General features: G+C 42.1%; 1 protein-coding gene across 1 annotated transcript in view; it reads right to left on the reverse strand.

Annotated features, from left to right (window-relative positions):
• Nucleotides 1-1067: 1067 nt before the first annotated feature.
• LTK (leukocyte receptor tyrosine kinase) overlaps nucleotides 1068-22780 on the reverse strand; it is a 142170-nt gene continuing 120457 nt past the window's right edge. Inside the window, exons 20-22 of the mRNA XM_073609766.1 lie at nucleotides 21344-21478; nucleotides 19727-19817; nucleotides 1068-7210 (exon numbers count right to left, since the gene is read on the reverse strand). Coding sequence (XP_073465867.1) covers nucleotides 6824-7210; nucleotides 19727-19817; nucleotides 21344-21478 — 613 coding nt within the window. The 3' untranslated portion in view covers nucleotides 1068-6823. The remainder of the gene's footprint in view (nucleotides 7211-19726; nucleotides 19818-21343; nucleotides 21479-22780) is intronic.

Raw genomic sequence — 22780 nt, forward strand, 5'->3', positions numbered from 1 at the left:
GACCATGTTTTCCTCTCCCTCTGCAATGCTTAAGCGCCACCTGGGGAGGGCAGCACCAGGCAGGATCAGCCTGGTATTTCAGGTGATAGAAGGGGCCAAATTACACAGCACAAGTACTTTGCTGGTATTCATGCATTAAGGCAGGGGTCTCCAAACATTCTGAACAAAGGTCCGGTTTATTGTCCTTCAGACTCTAGGAGGGCCAGACTGTGGCCAGCGGGAGTGGAAATTTTCCTGGCATCAGTGGGATTAAACATTTGGTATTGGGGGAGAAATAGTGCCTCATCGTTGGTATCATAGGGAGAAATAGTGCCCCATTAATGGTGTCAGTGGGAGAAATTGTGCTCCATTGTCAGTATCAGATGGCAGAATAGTGTCTCGTATCAGTGGAAAGAATAATGCCCCAAGGGCCTGATAAAGACAAGCAAAGGGCCGCAGTTTGGAGACAACTGCTTTAAGGAAACAGGATACATTTTTTTTTTTTTAGAGTAACAAACGCTTTAAGTAAAAGAGCTTTTGCACCCCTCTAGAACAAACAAGCAGTTAACCCTTGCAATGCCGACACAGCCCTACTGCAAGGGAGGATTTTCAGATTTCCTGAAGTTGGAATTTAAGATAAAAAAAAATCCTAATTCTTCAATAGACTATAGGAGTTACATTTCTGTGCACAGATATTTGTATGAATACTGAGTCTGACTCTGCTGCCAATCTTTGGGCATATAACAAGGCCTTCTGCTACATGCATGCTGTGCTTCCTGCCTGGGAATTATACGAAATATTTTTTCTTTACTGCTGTCTCATTAGAAGGCTTTCTAAAAGTGGTGGATTAAATTATGAAAACACAACATTGGATAAAGATTTTATGCCCAGATTTTTGCCATATCAAGTCACATTCCATATTTGGATTTTTCATTCCTTGCATGGACAAAGCACAGGTTCACTTAAAGTCAACTGAATAATAAGATGGGAAATATCATTTCAACCAATGATCTTTATCAAGACAAAGCTGGACAAAAAAAAAGATAGCGATTTGTGTATAAAGGAAATGCCTTTATTTATATAACCACAATAGTTCCATCTATTAATAACAGCAACCGATGCAAGGCTGCATTCTATTTAGTTTCATTGTCCTATCTATTTAAGAGGACCTGTTGGCTACCCGCACTGTTGGCAGCCATTTTGAGCCATTTCAAGAGTTTACTATAATTTCTATATTCCAGTGATGTACCTCCAGTTTGATTGGTTGCTGCAAAAGGTACATACAGTGCCTTGAAAAAGTATTCACACCCCTTGACATTTTCCACATTTTGTCATGTTACAACCAAAAACGTAAATGTATTTTATTGGGATTTTATGTGATAGACCAACACAAAGTGGCACATAATTGTGAAGTAGAAGGAAAATGATAAATTGTTTTCATAATTTTTTACAAATAAATATGTGAAAAGTGTGGCGTGCATTTGTATTCAGCCCCCCTGAGTCAATACTTTGTAGAACCACCTTTCCCTGCAATTACAGCTGCAAGTCTTTTTGGGGATGTCTCTACCAGCTTTGCACCTCTAGAGAGTGACATTTTTGCCCATTTTTCTCTGCACAATAGCTCAAGCCCTGTCAGATTGGACGAAGAGCGTCTGTGAACAGCAATTTTCAAGTCTTGCCACAGATTCTCAATTGGATTTAGGTCTGGACACATGAACATGCTTTGATCTAAACGATTCTATTGTAGCTCTGGCTGAATGTTTAGTGTTGTTGTCCTGCTGGAAGGTGAACCTCCACCCCAGTCTCAAGTCTTTTGCAGACTATAACAGATTTTCTTCTAAGATTGCCCTGTATTTGGCTCCATCCATCTTCCCATCTACTCTGACCAGCTTTCCTGTCCCTGCTGAAGAAAAGCATCCCCACAGCATGATGTCACCACCATGTTTCACGGTGGGGATGATGTGTTCAAGGTGATGTGCAGTGTTAGTTTTCTGCCACACATAGAGTTTTGCTTTTAGGCCAAAAAGTTCAGTTTTGGAATCATCTGACCAAAGCACCTTCTTCTGCATGTTTGCTGTGTCCCCCACATGGTTTCTCGCAAACTACAAACAGGACTTCTTATGGCGTTCTTTTAACAATGCTTACTTGTCACTCTTTCATAAAGGCCAGATTTGTGTACACGGCTAATAGTTGTCCAGTGGACAGATTCTCCCACCTGATCTGTGGATCTCTGCAGCTCCTCCAGAGTTACCATGGGCCTCTTGGCTGCTTCTCTGATTAATGCTCACCTTGCCCGGCCTGTCAGTTTAGGTGGACGGCCATGTCTTGGTAGATTTGCAGTTGTGCCATACTCTTTCTATTTTTGGATGATGAATTGAACAGGGATCCGTGAGATGTTTAAAGTTTGGGATTTTTTTTATAACCTAACCCTGCTTTAAATTTCTCCACAACTTTATCCCTGACTGTCTGATGTGTTCCTTGGTCTTCATGATGCTGTTTGTTTACTAAGGTTTTCTAACAAACCTCTGAGGGCTTCACAGAACAGCTGTATTTATACTGAGATTAAACTACACACATGTGGACCCTATTTACTACTTCCACTAGATTTTATTTAGGGGTATCAGAGTAAAGGGGGCTGAATACAAATGCACACCACACTTTCACATATTCATTTGTAAAAAATTCTGAAAACCATTTATCATTTTCTTTCCACTTCACAATTATGTACCACTTTGTGTTGGTCTATCACATAAAATCCCAATAAAATACATTTACATTTTTGTAACATGACAAAATGTGGAAAATTTCAAGGGGTATGAGTACTTGTTCAAGGCACCGTATAGACCTCCTTTCATGAGTATACAGAGATTTCAGGATAACTCCTAGATGTAACACTTGTGAAGAAATCGTCGTCTTCCAGACCCTAATTCCCCTTTTTTTTTCATAACTGTGCCCCTTTTTGCTTTGGATAGAGTGGGAAAGGCTAGACTCCCCATCATTTTTTTTTGCTGCTTGTGTTCTTGTTGGACGAATTTGCCCCTTTATTTGTCCTGGTGACCACTGTCACTAAGACAAAAAGTGATGGGAAATCCAACATTTTAGAGTAAAAAAATGCTAGAGGAAAAAGTGAATTCTTCAGCTGGTATACCTATGACACCTTTGGGAATTTTATTCACTTTGCAAGAGGTTTACTTTTATTTCCTGTTATGTGTTCAGGACAAATATCAAAGGGAAATCTCCCTAGCGCCACACATGCAGCAAAAAATAAGGTGACAAGGGTTTTAACCCCCTTTTCTATCATAAGTCAAAAAAATGTCTTTACATACATTTTAACTACAAAAATCTTGAACCCTTTTTGGTAATATTATTGTTGTTGTTAGAGTCTCTTTTGAAATGCAATGGGTTTTCTCTACAATTTCATTTTCAAATATAATTGTAAATCAAATTAATAAATTAACTTAATTAATCATAAAAGTAATAATTGTTTTTTTTATTCTCTAACTCCATTACCATAATAAAAGTTGCTTGATGTCAGCAGCATAACCACTCTTTAAACCAAGCAATGTGTTTAATTTTAATGTATTATATAATATCCCTTTTATCTGTTAATCATTGTAGGTGTCTGTAAATACACCACATGCCTTATCCACAAAAAAGTATTGATTTTATGTGTCTATTTCTGCACTTGAAGCAATGGAAATTTGGCTAAGAATTTGGCAAAGACATGTCATTGGCTTTAACATTTTAGTGTTCATAAATTTGATAGGTCAGCACTTGGTTTTATAACCCAACAAAACTCAGTTTGTTAGCTAAATACTTTCCAGGTAAATCACAAAAAGTGTGCAAAGTCTTACAGTCTGTTTTCTTTCTAAATAAGCCACCATAGCCTGAATAGTAAAGTCTGTCTCCAGTCAATGTCTTGTAGAGTAGGGAAGAGGTCCAGCTCAACCCCTGCTGAGTCAGACCCAGACAGCTCCAATCAGCAGGAAGTACATGCTTTGATGCTTTTAAAGCTATAGGTCTGACTCAGTAGGGAGCATGACAGATCTCTGCAATGAGACCACTGCTTCCCTACGGAGAGCAACATTGCCACTCCACAGCTGCTGGCAGAGGACAAGCTTATCTAATCAGGTTGTAGCTGCTTCTAAAAGAAAATGTACTGTAAAACATTGCACACTCTTTTGTTTTAATACACCTGGAATGTCTTTAACTTATTTAACTGCTTGCCGACTGCACACTGTAGGTTTAATTGACGTATTTTGTTGGAATTCATTGATGTATATAAACACGTGATTCTGCTTTTTTTGGGTAGGGGGCGCACACGTGCCCACTGGCCTGGCTGTGCTGTGATATGTCACAGCACATGCCGATCACTGGGTCCTGTCCAATGATTGCCTGCGGGCACACATTGATTGGCTCTGATCGTCTCAAAACACAGCAATGTAAGTGTAAACACAGAACTGTGTTCAGTGACAGGAGATCTCATTGCTTTTTCATTCCCTGCTAAGTAAGGAATGAAAACAACTAGATCCCCAGTAAAAGTGACACGGTACACACACAAACACTTTTTAGGCACATATTTAACCCCTTGATCGATTATCATGTTAACCCCTTCCTGCCCAGTATCATTAGTACAGTGCATATTATTAGCACTGATCACTGTAATAATGGCACTGTCAGTGGCAGTTAGTTCCCCCCAGCATCAGTTAGTGTCAGATTCTCCGCCGCACTATCGCAGTCCCATTATAAGACGCTGATCGCTACTATTACTAGTATATATAAAAAAAATAATAATTCCAGTATATATCCAATTGTTTGTAGACGCTATAACGTTCACGCAAACCAATCAATATACACTTATTGGGATTTTTTTTTTACCAAAGACATGTAGCAGAATAGGTTTTGCCCAACGTTTATTCAGAGATTTTATTTTTTTATGGGATATGTTTTATAGGAGAGAGTAAAAAAATATTGTTTATTTTTCAAAATTGTCGGTCTATATTTTAAAATATTTTTATATATTAAAAAATAAAAAACCCAAAAGGTAATCAAATACCACTAAAGGAAAGCTCTATTTGTGTGAAAAACATTATATAAATTTTGTCTGGTTACAGCATTGCATGACCGCGCAATTGTTAGTTAAAGAGGAAGTAAACTTCCCTCTAATGTTTGTAGCTATAGGTAAGCCTATAGTAATGCTTATCTATAAGTACTGTAAATATCTCCTGAATTTGCACTGTTTAGGAGATATTTACTGTATACTGCGCCAATTATGTCTTTGGGGCATGCGCTTTGAAGGAACGGCCACTGGTGCCGTTTCTTTAGAGCCCTGTGCCATAACCAGCAGCTCCCGTGCACGGGAGTGACATCACGTGGCTCCGGCCAGTCATAGAGCCAGAGTACGCGGACCTGGAAGGAAGAGGGGAGAAGATGGACGTGGCCTCCAGCGGGGATGACGAGGGCTTTATTTGCAGGTAAGTGTCACATAATGTGCTAGTATGCAATGCATTTTAGCACATTATGCCTTTACTTTGCAGGTAAGAAAAAAGTTAAAAAAACCCCAGCAGAGTTTACTTCCTCTTTAAAGTAGCACAGGGCCTGGTTATGAAAGGGGTAAAGCTGAATTGGTTAAACTGATTGTTCAATCAGGCTTTAAAAACTGATAAAGTCAAGGCATGTCTAGAGCTCAAAATGGCTACCTTCAAAATGACAGTTAACAGGTCCTCTTTAACTGCTACTCATCAACAAAAGTAACAATAAAAATATTGACATCTATGCAGTGAGATCATAGCTTAAAACTTAAGTGAATGTCCAATTCATCAAGTTCACCGAACCTTAAAAGTACATTACTGCTCCACTATGAAGTATAGTCCCTTCCAGCTAGTTTGGCAGTGATGGGTTGGGTCTACAAGCAGAAGGGAGATAATGGAAGTGTCTTTGTTATAAAAAATATAATGTTGACTCCACAGTTGGCAGCAAATTGACAGTAGTAGTGCTGCTTAAATGAAGCCCTCATTCAGAACTTGCATTTGCTCCAGAGATTCCATGCTTCCTATAAGGATAAACAGTTCTTCAACTTCTGTGCTGATGACAGCTGTGCAGAGAACAATAGAAGTGTCATCACATACAGCATGTCACCTATACCTGCAGGCTTCAGATGCATGTTACCATGAATGGTAGATTCACCCAGCTTCACCTATTCCAACAGGACATACTGGACATTGGCTTTATTTTATGAGACACTTTGACCAAAATCCAATAGTTGCCAATACTGAGTTCTCATCATAGCTTTACAGACATGGCAGCTGCATTAACCACAGAAAATTCCAGTGGAATATGAGTATATTTTGTCCCTTTGTGTTCTCAGTTACAAAACTTAACATTAACCAGATATTTAAACAGAACAACCTGTTTTTAGTATAGAGTTCTATGGCTTATTTTGAAGGATATCAGACTGCAGTGAAAATTGTACTTATAAACTGAGGCGTGTATAACTAAAGCAGACATTCTATATTTTCAGACCTTATTGCCATTCAATAAAGCAAACTCAGGAGACATAAAAAAATATATTACTTTGCTAGGAAGTGAGGTCAATGCCAGTATGCTGCCATAAGCCGAAGTCTTTAATGTTTCACTTAGAAATATATTTCACAGTGTTGGGGATATCAAGTTTTTTTTTTTTGCCTGCAATTCAACTTGAAACAAGTGAAGGTGATCAGAGGGTGTAGTGAGTTTTCTTTGGAAATGCTGAAACATTTGGCTTGTGGTAGAGACAGGTCCCATAGTTCCTACATATAAACCTGAGTCTTCTTATCCTAGCTGGAAACTAGGATGCTTAAACAGGTCAGCAGGTGCTTTCCATTACCCAAGACCCATATGTTGGGTTCCAGAGATTTTTGGATTTGTTCTTTAGTTTGTGGGGCATTTGGGGTTTTGTCTCTGATGTGGAGTTTGGGGTTGATTGGGCCCATGAACTGTCTGAAGGTTCCCCAGCACATTGTAGACTGGGAGCTCGGAGGTTCCAGTTCACCAGATTTTCAACCCGTAACTCCTCAGGGAAATCACCTAGCTTATGCTCCATGGTCTGTGTGTCCAGGATAACTGGGAGAGCAGGGTTGCCCAAAAGAGGTGTCATTCCATTACAGCTGGTTGGCCGCATTATTGTACTGCCTTCGACTTCCAGAGCTGGACAGCTTTCTACAGGGAGATCAGTATTGATGACATCAGGATCCTGAAAGACATGATAGCACAAGAGACTTTATTCTCTACAGAAATGTATAGTTTGGGTGATGCATGTATTGAGTAGCTAAGGTACTAATTACATTTTTGCGTTTATATGGTAAAACTCCAGACAGATAATTTGAATTGGAGACAAACAATATACAGTAGACCAGTTTGTGGCTGTCATCAGGTGCACACATTGAGAGACCTTAAACTTAATTTTTTTTATTAACTTAAAGCTGAACTTCACCCAAAAGGGGAAGTTCCTCTTTTCCTCATCCCCCCCTCCTCTCCAATATTTGGGATTTTTTTTTTAAGAGGGGGAGCGGGTACCTGATCTTGACAAGTACCCACTCCAACTTCTGGTCAGATAGCTGCAGCGATCGGAGCTGGGGTTCAACCCCCCTCCTCCCCCCACTGCCTCTTGGGGCATGTCACAGGTCTCAGGAGACTGCGAGACCAATCAGGGGGTGCAGTGTGGCTTGTGCATGCTCAGTGGGCAGCTGGCTGTGAAGCCACAAGGAGTCACAGTCAGCTACCAACAGTTAGGATGCCGGTGCCTGACTCCGAAGACCGACATTGCCGAATCCTGTGTTTTTTAAAAGTCAGCAGCTACAGTACAGTGTTTGTAGTTGCTGACTTTAAAATTTTTGTTTACAGGGTGAAAACCTCTTTAATAAGTCTGCATAAATAAATTCCTGACATGTCAAAATATACAGAAACAGTAAAAGGTTGATGGAATTGAATGGGTACATGCAGCCTGCTAATGATATCAGTTTTAGCTTTTAGGATCATTCAGAATTACATGCAGGTGCATTTGCAGTTCTCCCACCATTTTTAGATGGGAATGAGGGACACCTACTAGAAAACTTATGTAGGCATAGGACACGCCCCCTACCACACCCCCTTAAGCGCTTGCCGACTGCCGCATGAACCTTTACATCGGCAGAATAGCATGGACAGGCAAATGGGCGTACAGGTACGTCCCTTTAAATTTGCTGCCATGTGGTCGCGTGCGCACCGGCGGCGGCGCGCGACCCTGCCGCGAGCTCCGTGAGTGTGATCCCCGCGATCGTCTCACGGAGAGGAAGAATGGGGAAATGCTGATGTAAACAAGCTGGAGCGGTGATCAGTGTCATGTCACGCGTAGCCAATCCCCCCTACAGTTAGAATCACTCCTTAGGACACACTTAACCCCTACAGTGCCCCCTCCTGGTTAACCCCTTCGCTGCCAGTCACATTTACACAGTAATCAATGCATTTTTAATCTCACTGATCGCTGTAAAATGTGAATGGTCCCAAAATTTTGTGGGGAAAAAAAGACGTCAATTTTGTTTGGGAGCCACGTCGCACGACCGCACAATTGTCAGTTAAAGTGACTCAGTGCCGAATTGCAAAAAGTGCTCTGGTCTTTGGCCAGCCAAATGGTCCGGGGCTTAAGTGGTTAAAGGAGAATTAACAAAAAAAAAAAAGGTTAATTAAATCCACAAGGGCTTTTTTTTACCACAACTATTGCTTTATATTGGCTTATAAAGTTTACAAATGCAGTAATTTAGAAATTGGATGAAAGGTTTAGCACTGGGAAACACTTTTTGAAAGATAAAAAGTGCATTTTATATACAACTATATAGATCAAACCAAAATGAGGGACAAATGAGGGGAAAAGAGGGACAGAGGGACATTGCTCCAAATCAGGGACAGTCCCTCGAAATCAGGGACAGTTGGGAGCTATGCATTTGACTTGCATTTGATGTACTTCATGCTGCTTTTACATACCCATATGCTTGTATGAGGAGAGAAGCAGTTCTGAAGCCAACAAAGCCCAATGACAATGGCCCTTATTGGTCAAAATGCTCTACATTTAATAATTAAAAAGCAGTTTATGGGTTTCAGTCTACTGATGTTGCCCAGGCAGAGATGATTGCATCTGACTGCAGCAAGCAGGAGAAAACATTTTCTCTCTATCTTCTCTAGTCCTCAATCAGACTGCAACAAGTCATAAGGTGAGAGGCTGCAGTGGGACCTGATCTGTGTCAGACATTTGTGAATACAGCCGAGAACTGTACAGCCACCAGAATTTATATGAATGTTTTATCATCAAGTCAGCATCTCAGTCTAGGAAGTAGATGCTGACCTTGGATGATACCTGAACAAAGATGGAGTCATGCTTCTTGGAAAAAAGGCAGATTAAGGCATTGTCAGGGTGAGTATTGTGTTTTCAGAGGTAATAATTGAAATACCTGATTTTAAAGTTATATATTACTTAGGATTCAAGTACTTAAAGCGGTAGTAAATTGTGTTAAAAACAAACAAACAAACTGGTCCCCCTATAGGTGTATGTCATAATGTGCTAGTATGTACCACATACTAGTATATTAAGAAAGACTCACTTAAAAAATGTATCCCTCCAGCAGCGCGCTGTCAACGCTGACAGAGAATACATCTTCACCCAGTCTTCCTACTGGGTTTGCGGGCTCCGGCAGAATAAATGGCTGAGCCACGATGACCTTACTGCTGCGCATGTGCGTGGGAGTCATGGCCATGGCACAGCTCTCTCAACAGATGGCATGCTGTCCATTGAGAGCGCAGTGCGCATGTGCCAGTGACGTCACCGGCTGCTGCACATGTAAGTATCTCCAAAACAGTGCACGTTTAGGAGACATTTACTGTACCTACAGGTAAGCCTCATTGTAGGTACAAGATAAAAAGCTGAGTTCACTACTTCTTTAACATAAGAATATATATTGATTTCCAGGTCCACCTTAATACATTACATGCTATCAATCACAAGCAGATTCTTTATCGAGAGTGAAAGGTGGAGGGCTATCTGTCCCTGCAGATTATGTTCTTTAGACCAGCCTTTTTCAACCAGGATGCCCAGACACCCTGGGGTGCCTTGGCAAAATGCCTAAAAATTGCCCAAAAAATGTAAACAAGCCAGCGTGTGAATGAAAGCTGCCTTTTAGTTACACTAAGTCACAGGTTTTCACTGTGCACCAGTACGATTAGCAAGTTATTGAATAATGCGCTTGGAAGCTTGTTGTATGCAGAGAATACTTTACTTTCATGGAGGATTAGCAATGCATGTTTTACAGGAAACAGGACAATACAAGTACATGCACTGAGATACAGACAATACATCCTGTTATTACATTGTACCACAGAATACACACCATCATACTGCAGTGCCACCTGCTGGGTATAAAGGTATAATGCATATATATATATATATATATATATATATATATATATATATATATATATATATATTGTCTCAACAGCATGTGCTTTGACAAATTATATTCAGCTTCTTCTGGAAATAGCTATGACATTCCTTCAATAAAGGATTGATGAGTGCATCAGCAGTCATCTCCTCTGATGGGCAGTATTGAATGTCACTAACACCTTGCTCTTGATTGTCCCTCAGTAAGTGATACTCGTGACGTCGCTGTGTTCGGTCCTAGGATTGACCCTTTCTGATTGCGTAAGTTTTATAAAACCCTGGTTATCTTCAAAAATGAGAATTCATTTGGACATGTCTTTCCCAATGTCCACAAAAAGTTGATGAATCCACATTGCTTCTTGACACGCGTGTGCTGCTGCAATGTACTCTACTTCAGTTGAAGCCAGAGCGACAGTTACTTGTTTTCAACTAGACCAACTTATAGTTCCTTCCCCATCCACTTGTAGATTTGTGGTCTGTGCAGTCCCCGGCCCAATCAGCATCCACATATCTGACTAATGTTGGATTTGATGTTGCTGGTAGCCGTAACTTCATCTGAATTGTTCCTTTGAGGTACTGCATCACTTTCTTCACTGCATTCCAGTCACACTGACAGCGAGCTGAGACTTTCCTGCATAGCGGCTTACCGATTGCTCTGCGATACATGTCATTGTTGGGTAGCAAGTTTTCTGCTTCATTGCTCATTTGATAACCTGGTTCCATAGGAGTTTTCACTTCCTTTGCATCTTGCATATGGAATTGTTCAAAGATTTTGGAGATTTTCTGAGATTGGTTGAGAAGATAACTTCCATCTTCTTCTATTTGGATTCCCAGATAGTAGCTAATGTTCCCTAATATTTTGATTTGAAAATTTTCTTTCAGCTTGTGAATGTGAAGTGTTTATAATCCCCATCTTGTTCAAAACAGGTTATAATGTAATCAACATAGATAAGGATGTATATCCATCTGTCTTCTTGATTCCCAGAGTAGAGACGGGGGTCTGCTTTACTTCTTGGTAAACACTTTGTTCACTTTCTCATTCCACATCCTTGCAGATTGCTTAAAACCGTAGATGCTCTTCTGAAATTTACACACAAGGTTGTCTCCTTGCTCAAACCCTGGTGGTTGCTCCATGTAGAGATCTTCCTTAATGTCTCCATATAGGAAAGCAGTTTTAACGTCTAGGTCAGTGGTTCTCAACCTGGGGGTCGGGACCCCCTCGGGGGGTCGAATGACGATTTTCTAGATTTTCACGAATCCTGGGCTGTTCCTGAAGCCCGCACCACTCTCCCAGCTATTTCGTGGCCGCCCAGCAGGGCTGTCCCTGGAGCCCGCAGCCGCCCACTCAGCCTCTTCGCCGCCACCCATTCAGTTCACGGCATGACTGGGGGCAGAGACTAGAGGTCAGCTGACTGGTGAGGAATGTGAAGTGGGACGGGCTGGAGGAGACCCCATATCCTGATTTCAGCATAGGTGTCACTGCTGCGAGACACCACAAAGTATGAGACGCAGTGAAGCCAGAGACACAGTGAGTAACACTACCTGTGATTATAGTAGTCATTAAAAGTCCCCACTACAGTTCTGCAGATGACCTAAGTTGCCTGATCAGAACTCCTCCTAGCACTGCCAGTCATTCCACCCCCCACCAGCACTGCCACTCATCCCATCCCCCCCCCCCCCACTAAGGAGTAAGAGAAGGAATAAAAATAGAGAATACATGGAAGGGAGAGGAAAAGAGGGGGAGGAACAAAGAAAAATGGAGAGAAGGAATAAGTGAAAGAACAAGAAAGATGGCAAAAGAGGAATGGGGGAATAAAAACAAGAAATTAGGATAGAGAGAAATAAAAGGGAAAGAAAGGATAACAAAAGAGAGGAGTGGTACATCCTAAAATATACCATAAGGGTTTTTAAAATTGTACGAGCAGAAGGGACTCAGGTAAATGTCCGTGGGTTTGGGGCGCAAATTACTTTTCTTGGAGGCTGACAACCCACGCTATGAAAATAATTTTACTGTTAGGGGTCCCCACAGCTTGGGAAATTTTATCAAGGGGTCACAGCACTAGTAGGGTTGAGAACCACTGGTCTAGGTGTTTCAGTTGCTTGCCCTTCCCGGCTGCAACGTTAAAAAGTGCTCTGATGGTGGAGTGTTTTACGATGGGAGCGAATGTTTTATCGTAATCTTCACTGAATTTCTGGGAGTAACCCTTGGCAACTAGTTTGGCTTTGTATTTTGTGGATATTCCCTTCTGCATCTAACTTTACTTTGAAAGTCCACTTACTTCCTATAGTTTTGCGGTTAGGAGGGAGCTCTGTGAGTGTCCAGGTTTTATTTTCTTGAAGTGACTTTAATTCTTCTTTTGCTGCTTTTCTCCATTTATTGGCTTCACGTTTTGGCAGTTTTTCTATGTCTTCCCAGGATGTTGGTTCAAGTATGCTGTGTGTTTTGACAGTGTATGACAGCTTGCAGCAGAGGCGTAACTAGAACCTTCAGGGCCCCGGTGCAAGAAACCATTATGGGCCCTCCTTCCATCCGAGCCCCGGGCTTCCAATTTTGGGAGGGTGTCCATGGACATCCTCCCAAAACCGTGCTTCCCACATGACCCCTGGGACATGCATCCAGCGCAATCACATCGGCCCTTTACCATGTGATGTCAGTTGATCACATGTAAACAGACTGGTTATCCACAGCCCTTTCCTCCCCCGCTGTGTCTGTGTTAGGAAAGGACTGCCGTTAACTGTCAAGAATGTCAGTAAATTGTTTATACTGATAATCAGTGCCCCAATCATCAGTGCCATCTATCAGTGCTCATCAATGCCGCCTATCAGTGCCCATCACTTCCACCTACAAGTGCTACCTATCAGTGCTCATTAATGCCGCCTATTAGTGCCCATCAATTCTGTCTATCAGCACCACCTATCAGTGCTCATTAATGCCACCTAACTACGTCCATCAGTGCCACCTATCAGTACTCTTCAATTCTGCCCATTAAAGCCCATCAATACTGCCTGAGTTCTGCCTATCAGTGTTCCTCAGTGCCCATCAGTACCATCTATCAGTGCCCATCAATGCCACCTATCAGTGCACATTAGTGCCTCCTATCAGTGCTGCCTATCAGTGCTCATCAATGTGGCCTATCAGTGCTCATCAGTGCCTCCTATCAGTGCCCATCCGTGCCTCCTATCAATGCCCATCAGTGCCTCCTATCAGTGCCCATAAATGCCTCCTATCAGTGCCCATTAGTGCCTTTTATAAGTGTCCATCAGTGCTTTCTATCAGTGCTCATCAGTGCCATCTATCAGTGCACATCAGTGCCTTCTATTAGTGCACATCAGTGCCTTCTATCAGTGCTCATCAGTGCCTTCTATCAGTGCTCATCAGTGCCTTCTATCAGTGCTCATCAGTGCTGTCTATCAGTGCCTTCTATCAGTGCTCATCAGTGCCTTCTATCAGTGCTTATCAGTGCCTTCTATCAGTGTTCATCAGTGCCCATCAGTGCCTTCTATCAGTGCTCATCAGTGCCTTCTATCAGTGCTCATCAGTGCCGTCTATCAGTGCTCATCAGCGCCGTCTATCAGTGCTCATCAGTGCCTGCTATTAGTGCTCATCAGTGCCTTCTATTAGTGCTCATCAGTGCCTGCTATTAGTGCTCATCAGTGCTCATCAGTGCCGTCTATCAGTGCTCATCAGTGCCGTCTATCAGTGCTCATCAGTGCCTTCTATTAGTGCTCATCAGTACCTGCTATTAGTGCTCATCAGTGCCTGCTATTAGTGCTCATCAGTGCTCATCAGTGCTCATCAGTGCCTTCTATTAGTGCTCATCAGTGCCTGCTATTAATTTCCATCAGTGCTGTCTGCCTTCTCAGGACAGCACAGCTCTGAGCGGAGATTGTGTGTCCTAGAACAACAGCACAACAGAGACACCGGCGGCATTAATGTTCTATTTGTCGGTCCTCTCTGGCAGGATGAGAGAGAACACACAGCTGATCTCACGGCTCCCCCTTCTCCCCCCACCCCCCTCCTGTGTGCTCAGCGGGCAGTCAAGGGTGAAGCTAAGGAGCTCACATTTCCAGCGGAACACACAGGAGAGGGGAGGGGGGAGAAGGGGGAGCCGTGAGATCAGCTGTGTGTCCTCTCTCATCCTGCCAGAGGGGACCGACAAATAGAACATTAATGCCGCCGGTGTCTCTGTTGTGCTATTGTTCTATGACACACGATCTCCGCTCAGAGCGTGTGTGAAGATCAACCCCGCTGGGCCCCCCCACAGTGGCGGAATGCTGGGCCCAGTCGCAACTGCAACTGTTGCGACCCTGGTAATTCCGCCACTGGCTTGCAGGGTGGTAACCCCTTTGTAGTCCAGGTGGATCTTCTGACTTTAGGCAGTTCAGCAGGATCTGGTGGGGAACTTGATTTAGGCAATGTGAGTTCCATCTCTTGTTCTGACTCCTGCACAGGCTCTCTTTGGTCGACCTTTTCTTCTGGTTTGCTTGGCATACTCACTTCACAGCTTTCAGGAATTGGTGTTTCTGATGATAGGCTCTTATCAAAATAAACACTACGGCTTATTGTCACTTTGTCACTCTTTGGGTGTAGGATTTTGTAACCCTTAGTTTGTTCGCTGTAGCCTATTCGAATGCCCTCTATGGCTCTGTTCTCCAGCCTGGATCGCTTTTCACTTGAAATGTAGGCATATGCTTTACATCCAAACAATCTGATGTGCCCTAAGCTAGGCTTTGATCCATGCCACATTTCGAATGAAATACTTTTAATGGCTCTTGAGGGTAGTCTGTTCTGTAGGTAGGCTGCAGTCATAACTGCTTCTCCCCGGTACTTGTGAGGTAGGTTGGCATCCGACAACATGCATCTGGCCATTTCTATAAGAGTGCGATTTTTCCTTTCTGCTACATCGTTTTGTTCAGGAGTGTATGGTGTGGTTGTCTGGTTTACTATTCCTTGTCTCTTCAGGTATGAGGCCACTTCTTTGCTTATGTATTCTCCTCCATTTTCGGTGCGTATTATTCCTGGTTTGAATTGGAATTTGTTGCTAGACATGGCAACAAACTCTTGAAGTTTCTCTGATGTTTTATTCTTGTGTTTCATCAGATAAGTAGTTGCGTACCTGGAATAGTCATCAATGAAAGTCAGTAGATATTTGTTCCCGCCTGATGTGGGAGTTTTCATTGGACCGCATACGTCGCTGTGTATGAGCTGCAGGGGGTGGGTAGTTTTTCTTTGAGATGCCCGTGGAAGGGGAGCATGTGTGGCTTTTGCTTCAATACAGCACTTGCATTTCATGAGCAAATCTTCTGATAAACCTCTTTTTATAATGTCCTGTATAGCTTTTAGACTTCTGTGCCCCAGTCGTCTGTGGCATAAGTGAATACATTTGCTGTGTTGGTCATTAGAGACTATATTGGCTTGCTGGTCTGTGGTGATGAGCCTGTATAGGTGATCATCCAGTTTTCCTTTTGTGAGGAATTGCTTATTATTATGAATTGAGCATTCATCACCCTGGAACCTAACTGTGAGACTGTTGTTTGCAAGACTTTTCACTGATAGTAGGCTGCCTTCTAATTCTGGAACATACAGCACTTTCTTTACAAGGATACTGTGGTGACCTCCTTGTGGTGTAATGCAGTTCAGGAAGCCCTGGCCTTTACCTTCTGATGTGATGCTTTTCACGTTTGCTAGGAAAACTTTGTCTTTTGCACTGTAATCATTGTTTGTGAAGAAGATCTCATCGCTAGTCATGTGACTTGTCACTCCTGAGTCTATGCATGAGCCGCGTGGCTTGCCGCTCTGTGTCAGTTTAAAGGTGCCACTCCATGATGTGTCTGCAGTTTCCTTTGTGATTGCTTTGACTCTTTCTTTTGTGGATAGCTTTAGCTTTCGCTGCTCAGCTTTCCATATAGAACAGTCCTTTTTTAAGTGACCGGTCCTTTTACAGTGAAGACAGGCTCTGCTTTCTTTGTTGTGCTTTGTGCCTTTGTACATCTTAAGAGCTTTGTCATCATGGTGCATGTTTTCTTTCCTTCTGTCATATTCATCAATTAATTTGCGTTTGACAAATTCCAGTGTTAGCTCCTGCTCAGGTCTGGTTTCTAAAGCGTTAATAAGAGCAGTATATGTCTCTGGAAGGTTGCAGAAGAGCAGGGAAAGAGTATAGTTATGTTCGATGTCCTTTCTGATGGCACGTAGCTGCTCTATCATGTCTAGCATAACATTTACGTGGTCACACATTTGCTGGCCTTCGTCTAGTCTCATCTTGTATAGCTTTCTTCCACATACCTTTGGCTGTTTTCTCTGTTCTTATGTGGATAAGCTGGTCATCTTCCACTAGTAAGCTTATTATAGCTTTTGCCTGCCTATCTTTCCTATCCCATTCCTCCGTCTCTCTGTTTATGGGTCTGTCCATATTCAGCATGTGCCACAAGTCATCCTTGCCGAGAAACACTTCCAGTTTAAACTTCCACAGCTGGTAATTGGCATTGTTCAGCTCTGCAATTGCAAACTTGACATCTGAACCACTTGCCATATTTCATCAGCTTGTATACAGTATTCACTGACTTGCTGTACTCACTGGATATTCTTTACAGTACCTCTGGGTGCTGCTGGATACGCTGGGTCTGCTGGGTTATCCTCTCCAATGCCTGGGCCCGTAACCTATTAGCAAGTTATTGAATAATGCGCTTGGGAACTTGTTGTATGCAGAGAATACTTTACTTTCATGGATAATTAGCAATGCATGTCTTACAGGAAACAGGACAATTACATGCACTGAGATACAGACAATACATCCTGTTATTACTTTGTACCATAGAATACACACTATCATACTGCAGTGTCACCTGCTGGAAATAAAGGTATAATACACATATATTGTCAGTTTATATAAGCGACTTTACAGTACATGCTGTTGTTCTTTTCCAATAAGTACAACCTTCTATCTGCCGGCTTCCTAACAACCAATGATGTCATCAGTTGATAAGGAGGATGTCAGTCGCCTGCATAGCATTCTTGCTTGGCCCTCCCATCCCCTTTGGAAGAATAAATTGCCTCTAATGCTGGGTGTCCTACTTGGACTTGTAGATGTTGCTGCATTATGTAAAACTATTAGAATAGTTTTTACATTTTAGAATGGGGTACCTCAAGACTGTCCAGAATTTTTAAAGGGTGCCTCGACATTGTCCATAATTTTTAAAGGGTGCCTTGACTAAAAAAAGGTTGAAAAACACTGCTCTAGACTGCCAGTTGGACTTAAGCAGTGAAGAAACCATTTGATTTACTAAAGTGAACAATTACAAGTTCCAGCTCTTGCGTGCAGCAATGAGCACTTCCAGATTCTCAAAGGTGCTTGTTAACACAAATGACTATCTTCTACATGGCCCATATGTTATGAGCAATGTTTGAATTTCTTGCATATCTTGCAAATTTCAGATAGCATAATGAGCTCCAAAATACTAGACCTAGGGAAAGACTGGTGCAAAAAGCACTAACTGAAAGGCACCAATAATGTGTCTGTGATTAGTCTACACTCAGAAAGAAAAAAAAGATGCTTCGCTATATTTTAAGGCATGCGGCCAGCAAAAAGACTAGATTCGCTTCTTATTACTTACAAAGTGATAGCACAGTCCCAGTGGCCCAATGTTTTAGCCATAGTGATTAATACTATTCATCTTTTTTGTCTGTACTCTGTGGATATGTTGGCTGCTAGAGACTGATAATCTATGTATATATGCTGAATAAGCTCATGTTTGTCCTCCAGAGGAGTGCCGTGAATTTATGTGCGCATCTCTAGTTTATTTCTGCTTCATTGAATATTACTAGAATTGCCTGTGGACATACCCAGGGCTGCTGATAGGGGAGCAGAGGTAGCCCTCCTGTACTCCATTAGTCCAGCAAAGGGGCCCAAGGGCAGAGAGAAGACTTTTTACTTTCCATGGGGCTCAGGCGGAGTATTACCATAGGCCGCAACTCCCAGCACTTACTAATATTTCCTGGGCCCCATTAGTTCAGCAGGAGGGCCCAGCGCTGAGAGAGAACTTTTTTGCTTTCAGCAGAAGGTGCACCTGCACTCTGAAATTTACTTACTCCTGACACCTGTACGTAGGCTCAAGTTGTAAGTTCTTACCCACTGTTAGCACAGTTTTGCCACACCCAAAAATTCACCATGGCGTGCTTGGCGGGCCTTATAAATTAGGCTCTATAGAGCCCCACGATTTCTAATCGCGGCCCCGGACATGATCTTTTATTGCCATCTAACCTGCATGAAGAAGGAAGGGTGATATTTTGTCAATAACTGTGGATTTTTCAACCAAATAATCCCACCTCATATTTTAAAGTGGTTGTAAACTCCCATCCATTCATTTTACCTATAGGTAAGCCTATAATAAGGCTTAGCTGTAGGTACTGTAAATATCTCCTAAAAATTTCCCATTTAGGAGATATTTACTGTATATGCAGCCGATGAGGTCATCGGCACATGCGCTCTGAAGGAATGGCCACCCGTGCCATTCCTTCAGACTCCTGTGCCGTGACTGGCGGCTCCCCCATGCATGCGCAGGAGTGACGTCATGCGAGTCACACAGTCGGAGTCCGCGGACCCAGAAGGAAGACGGGTGAAGATGGAATGTGGCCTCCAGCGGTGACAATGCATCGGTGGAGGGCTTAGTTTGCAGGTACATTTCACATAATGTGCTAGTATGAGATGTATACTAGCACATTATGGCTTTAATTTGCATGTTACTATTATTATTATACAGGTTTTGGACAGCTCTTTACAAAATAAACGGAGACAGTACAGCTATAATACTGTTCAATAAAAGCGGATTAGGGGGGCTCTGCTCGTGAGAGCTTACAGCCTTAAAAGGGAAGGGCAGGTGATACCAACAATAATAACTACAAAGGATGAGGTGATGGAGAAAAGTAGAAGCAGGTGCATCTCCCTTTATTCCCCCGAAGAGATAAGTTTTCAGTGATTGCCTGAATGAGGACAGACTAGGAGATAGCCAAATGGGGCTAATGAGTGCCAGAGGGTGGAAGAGGCTCTGGAGAAGTCCTGGAAGTGGCACCTCAATGTACCATACAAAGTCCAAAACATGCATTTTAGTCAAATGTTACTGCAGCGCATAAGTCTGAAGAGCCCCCTAAGCTTGTATTTACCTATATGGTAAGACCAAGCTATAATAGCTAAACTGGTAAAACACCATGTAGCAATGGTGTAGCATGTAGCAATGAGTTAAAGTCTATTATGGATTCTAGCCTTCATTATAGAATAAGCTCAGATTTTTAGTGACAACACCTACCTGTGTGCAGTAGATAATCCGTTCCAATATGGTCGAGAAGTTTGGTCGGTGATCTGGTGTGTGCTGCCAACACTGTGTCATTATCCGATATCTAACACATTAAGTGAGAGTAGGGTCATCAGTATCAGTAACATACAACGATTTAACAGAACTTGTCCATTTGGGCAGATGATCTTACCACAATTCTATTAATACCAGGGCTTTTTTTCAGCAGGAACTAGGGGGGAACTCAGTTCCACCACCTCTGGCTCAGGTCTTCTGTTCCCTGCTCACCACTATCACTTGGTAACACCGAAGTCTAGCTTCTGCGTTTACAAGTGATAGCTTATCTCCCAGTAGCTCCCACAGGTCAGATCTCCTGCGCAAATCCCACTGAGTGCCGGACAGGGACAAGGGAGATACAGAACAAGTGCCCAGGGTTCAGTGCAGTCATGGGCAGGAGAGGGTACGTGGTAGGATGCACCCTCTGTGGTCTCCATTTTTTCCCTGGTGACCAGTTCATGCTCCTACTGCATAATTTCCCTTCCAAGTGACTGTAGTATAGCATAATATACTGGGAGATACTACAGCCGGATAGGTGTTTCAGCTTAATATTGCAACAAAGGTAAGCTATATGACAGATAGTGGAGATTTTAAAAAGGGGGGAGAAAATGAGGGCAGTGGAGGGAGGGGGTTGTATGCAGAGGGAAGAGCTACTATTTGATGTCATTTGGCAGGTATGTGAGTGTGGCGGGCATGGTTGAGTTCCTGCACCTATTCTCTGAGAAAAAAAGCCCTGATTAATACCAAATCAGTAACCCTAAAGGGATGTTTTATTTTCCTTCCTCACCCTGGTGCTGTGCCGTGGGTGCTTATAGTCAGGGCAGGAAGCCTGGGGCCCCTTCGGTATAGCCCTCTACAGACACAGAGGGGCCATTAGCTATTATTCCTTGTGTCCAAACAATGGATTCTCTGTAGTCTCTAATGGTATCAAACCCCATCAATGTTTCTGGTAGCCGGAGACCAAGTAATCATGGCTGTTTAGGCTTTAGGTTACATGAAGAAGCTCAAAACAACTTTTCTTAAATTCATGACAAGCAAGAGATACTTTTTTAATAATCTAATTTGTTAATGTTGGCATAAACCCCATTGTGTACATTTTATTAATAGGTCAAAGTGAACCTGTCACTACAGTAAAAATATTAAGACAAGCAACCTATAAAACACATTTCCAGTTGTGATCGATACTTGCCCCCCCCCCCCCCCCAATGGGCACTGTAGTTCCTCCCTTAGTTCCTTCCACATTAGTAACATAGCAGGTGGCAGAGAGAACGACTTGTCAAGGGGCCAGGTATCCGACACACCCAGAATCGTCAGATACCTGTGGCACCTACAAAGATTTTACCTACCATCCATTGGAAAGGTAGATATGAAATCTCTTTTTTTACTAGGCATTTCTGTGTGTTTTTTTATACTGTAATGACATGGTATCTTTAAAGGATATGGAACATCTTAAATGCATATTATGTTCATTTTTTTAGGAGAGTATCAGAAGAGAAGGAGGCTCTGCTAACCTGCTTATGACCACAGAGGAAAAAAAATCTAACTCACTTAAACGTTTGCAGACTGAACACTTACACTGGTCCTGGGCAGTTTTTGGGAGGATCCATCCGTCCACCACTTGTTACAAACTCCAGCACCTCCTGGTTGGTTTTACATGGGTAAGGCATATATCCTAATGAGAAGATCTCCCAAAGTAGTACACCAAAGGACCTAAAACAGCAAAAAAATCCTGTGTGTCACTTCTGCAGCTCATATTATATATATATTTAGATTTTAATCACCCTGAAGCTATTTCTACAAGAAAATGTAAAAAACTTTTTCTAAAGTTAAGTATACATAATTATATCACAAAGAAAGAAACAGTGATAAAGGATTTTTGAGGTACCCAGACACTACAACCATTAGTATAAAGAATTGAACAATTTTATTAGCATAACTTAAAAAAGAATAATTAACAGAATAAAACTACGCCGACCGCCATCCATTTAAATGTTTCTTAACGTACACCACTAGACCCAGCACTGTTAGGTCTCTCTAAACTTGTACCAATGTACTGTATATTGTCTTTCTTGATTTGACTTGTCGGCAAATGTTGCGGCCTTTGTTCCTGTTAATTGCTTTCTCACAATAAAAAAAAAACCACAATAAATAATAATAAAAAAAAAAAACATATACTGTATGTGTTTCCTGATATGATTATTTCCTAAATCATAGTCATTACATCCAGGACCTCCTAGCACCCTATATATGTAGCTCTATATTCCAGGCACGTTATTTGTGATTTCATAATGAAACTATGTGAGATGTGGTACCTTGCTATTTTCTGACCATAATCTATTACCATTTGGATTAAAAGTGTGTATAGTCAGGAATGATTAGAACCTCTATTACCCAGATAGCAAGCAATTGTGCTGCTAGTTTGAAAATGACTTGCTAAGCTATTGCTAGACTTGCCAGCCTTCACAATTCCAGCAAGTCTGCATGGCATGACTCCAGATCAACTTTCTTTACAAATATTCTGCAAGCCTGCTGCAAGTTCTGGTTCAGTTATGTTGTGCAATAGTCATCCCACCACAGGGGTCACTGTGGCTGAATTTTCAAGCTGTAGACTTGCAGAGCTCTTGCTGTAGACTCACCACTGCAGCTTTGCTCTTGTTACAGACTTGCCACGCATATTTGCTACAAATTAAAAAAGTGTCAACTATAACTTGTGTTTCAAGTGCTCTGAAACTGTACAACTTGTCAGTGAAAATGTGCAACAAGTTAACAAACTTAAAATTCAACACTGCCACAAATTTGTGGCACGTTATCCTTGCTATCTGGGAAGGTGTTTAACTTCATATGTGAGCCCACTGCAGAGATTCCCGTTCACTTCTTGCCCCAGAGACAATGGGGTTGATTTACTAAAGGAAAATAGACTGCGCACTCTGCAAGTGCAGTTGCTTCAGAGCTTAATAAATGAGGAAAACTCTGCTGACTCCCATCATGCAATCATGTGCAAGCAAAAATGCA

This window comes from Aquarana catesbeiana, linkage group LG13, assembly GCF_042186555.1.
Source record: "Aquarana catesbeiana isolate 2022-GZ linkage group LG13, ASM4218655v1, whole genome shotgun sequence".
Taxonomy (NCBI): Eukaryota; Metazoa; Chordata; class Amphibia; order Anura; family Ranidae; genus Aquarana; species Aquarana catesbeiana.